Source organism: Octopus bimaculoides, chromosome 21 (genome assembly GCF_001194135.2).
Source record: "Octopus bimaculoides isolate UCB-OBI-ISO-001 chromosome 21, ASM119413v2, whole genome shotgun sequence".
NCBI lineage: Eukaryota > Metazoa > Mollusca > Cephalopoda > Octopoda > Octopodidae > Octopus > Octopus bimaculoides.
The window spans coordinates 36,748,969-36,750,294 of NC_069001.1; the positions used below are offsets into that span (position 1 = coordinate 36,748,969).

Genomic DNA, 1,326 nt, shown 5'->3' on the forward strand with positions numbered 1-1,326 from the left:
TATATATATATGTGTGTGTGTATGTATGTATATATATATATATATATATATATATATATCTATGTGTATGTATATATATGTGTATATATATATATATGTGTGTATGTATATATATCTATATGTGTGTATGTATATATACATATATAAATATCTATGTGTATTTATATGTATGTGTATATATCTATCTTGTAAACAGTTGGGGAGGTTCTCTTTTCTTTCTGTTAACGGGGGTACCTGTTACTATGGTGACCTTAATAGATTTCAATACTTACTAAACATTCCATATTGCCATTCCAGATTACAAATTGCTTGTTTTAAAAGAGTGCCCTTACAAATACTGGAATGACAGACACTCTCCTCATAGTCCATATTCTTTATTATTATTATTATTATTATTATTATTATTATTATTAAGGCAGTAAGCTGGCAGAACCGTTAACACGCCGGGCGAAATGCTTAGCAGTATTTCATCCATCTTCATGCTCTGAGTTCAAATGCTGCCAAGGTCAACTTTGCCTTTCATTCTTTTGGGGTCAATAAATTACGTACCAGTTACACACTGGAGTCGATGTAATCGACTTAATCCCTTCCACAAAATTTGAGGCCTTGTGCTTCCAATAGAAAAGATTATTATTATTAGTAGTAGTAGTAATATCATGTGTGTATATTTTCTTTTCTAATTGCAGAAGTTGCCAGAGGTTCTTATTGGCTCTTTATCTGTAAGTGGCAAAACCAAATGGGATATTCTAGACAATATTGTACGAAAGATATTTAAGGTAAGGTTTTTTTTGCTTTGTTTTTTTTTAAGACATTTTTTTTTTCCTTTCCTTCTAAAACTTTTTCGGAATAACAATGTAAGCATGTGGCCATTTTATTTTTATTCCTTTTATTTCGGACGTTCTCAATCTTTTATTTTATTTAGATATTTTTTTTGACTCTGTGGTGCATCAAGAATTAAATAAGATTAAAATTACTTGTTTAGGAAAGTTTGAAAAAAAAGGCTGTAGAAGTTTGAAAATAAAGAAATATATATATAAAGGAAATTATTGCTTACCTTGTTTTATATATATCATCATCATCATCATCATCATCGTTTAACATCCGCTTTCCATGCTAGCATGGGTAGGACGATTTGACTGAGGACTGGCGAACCAGATGGCTATACCAGGGTCCAATCTGATTTGGCAAAGTTTCTACAGCTAGATGCCCTTTCTAACGCCAACCACTCCAAGAGTGTAGTGGGTGCTTTTATGTGCCACCGGCACAAGGGCCAGTCTAGCGGTACTGGCAACGGCCATGCTCAAATGGTGTATATTACGTGCCACC

At 32.7% G+C, this 1,326-nt stretch overlaps 1 protein-coding gene across 2 annotated transcripts in view; it reads left to right on the plus strand.

The window, feature by feature from the left end:
- LOC128250468 (neuron navigator 3-like) overlaps positions 1 to 944 on the plus strand; it is a 23,977-nt gene extending 23,033 nt beyond the window's left edge. For both annotated transcript variants that reach the window (XM_052975570.1, XM_052975571.1), the window contains one exon: positions 687 to 944. In XM_052975570.1, the coding sequence (XP_052831530.1) occupies positions 687 to 935 (249 nt within the window). In that variant the 3' untranslated portion in view covers positions 936 to 944. The remainder of the gene's footprint in view (positions 1 to 686) is intronic.
- The last annotated feature ends 382 nt before the right edge of the window (positions 945 to 1,326 follow it).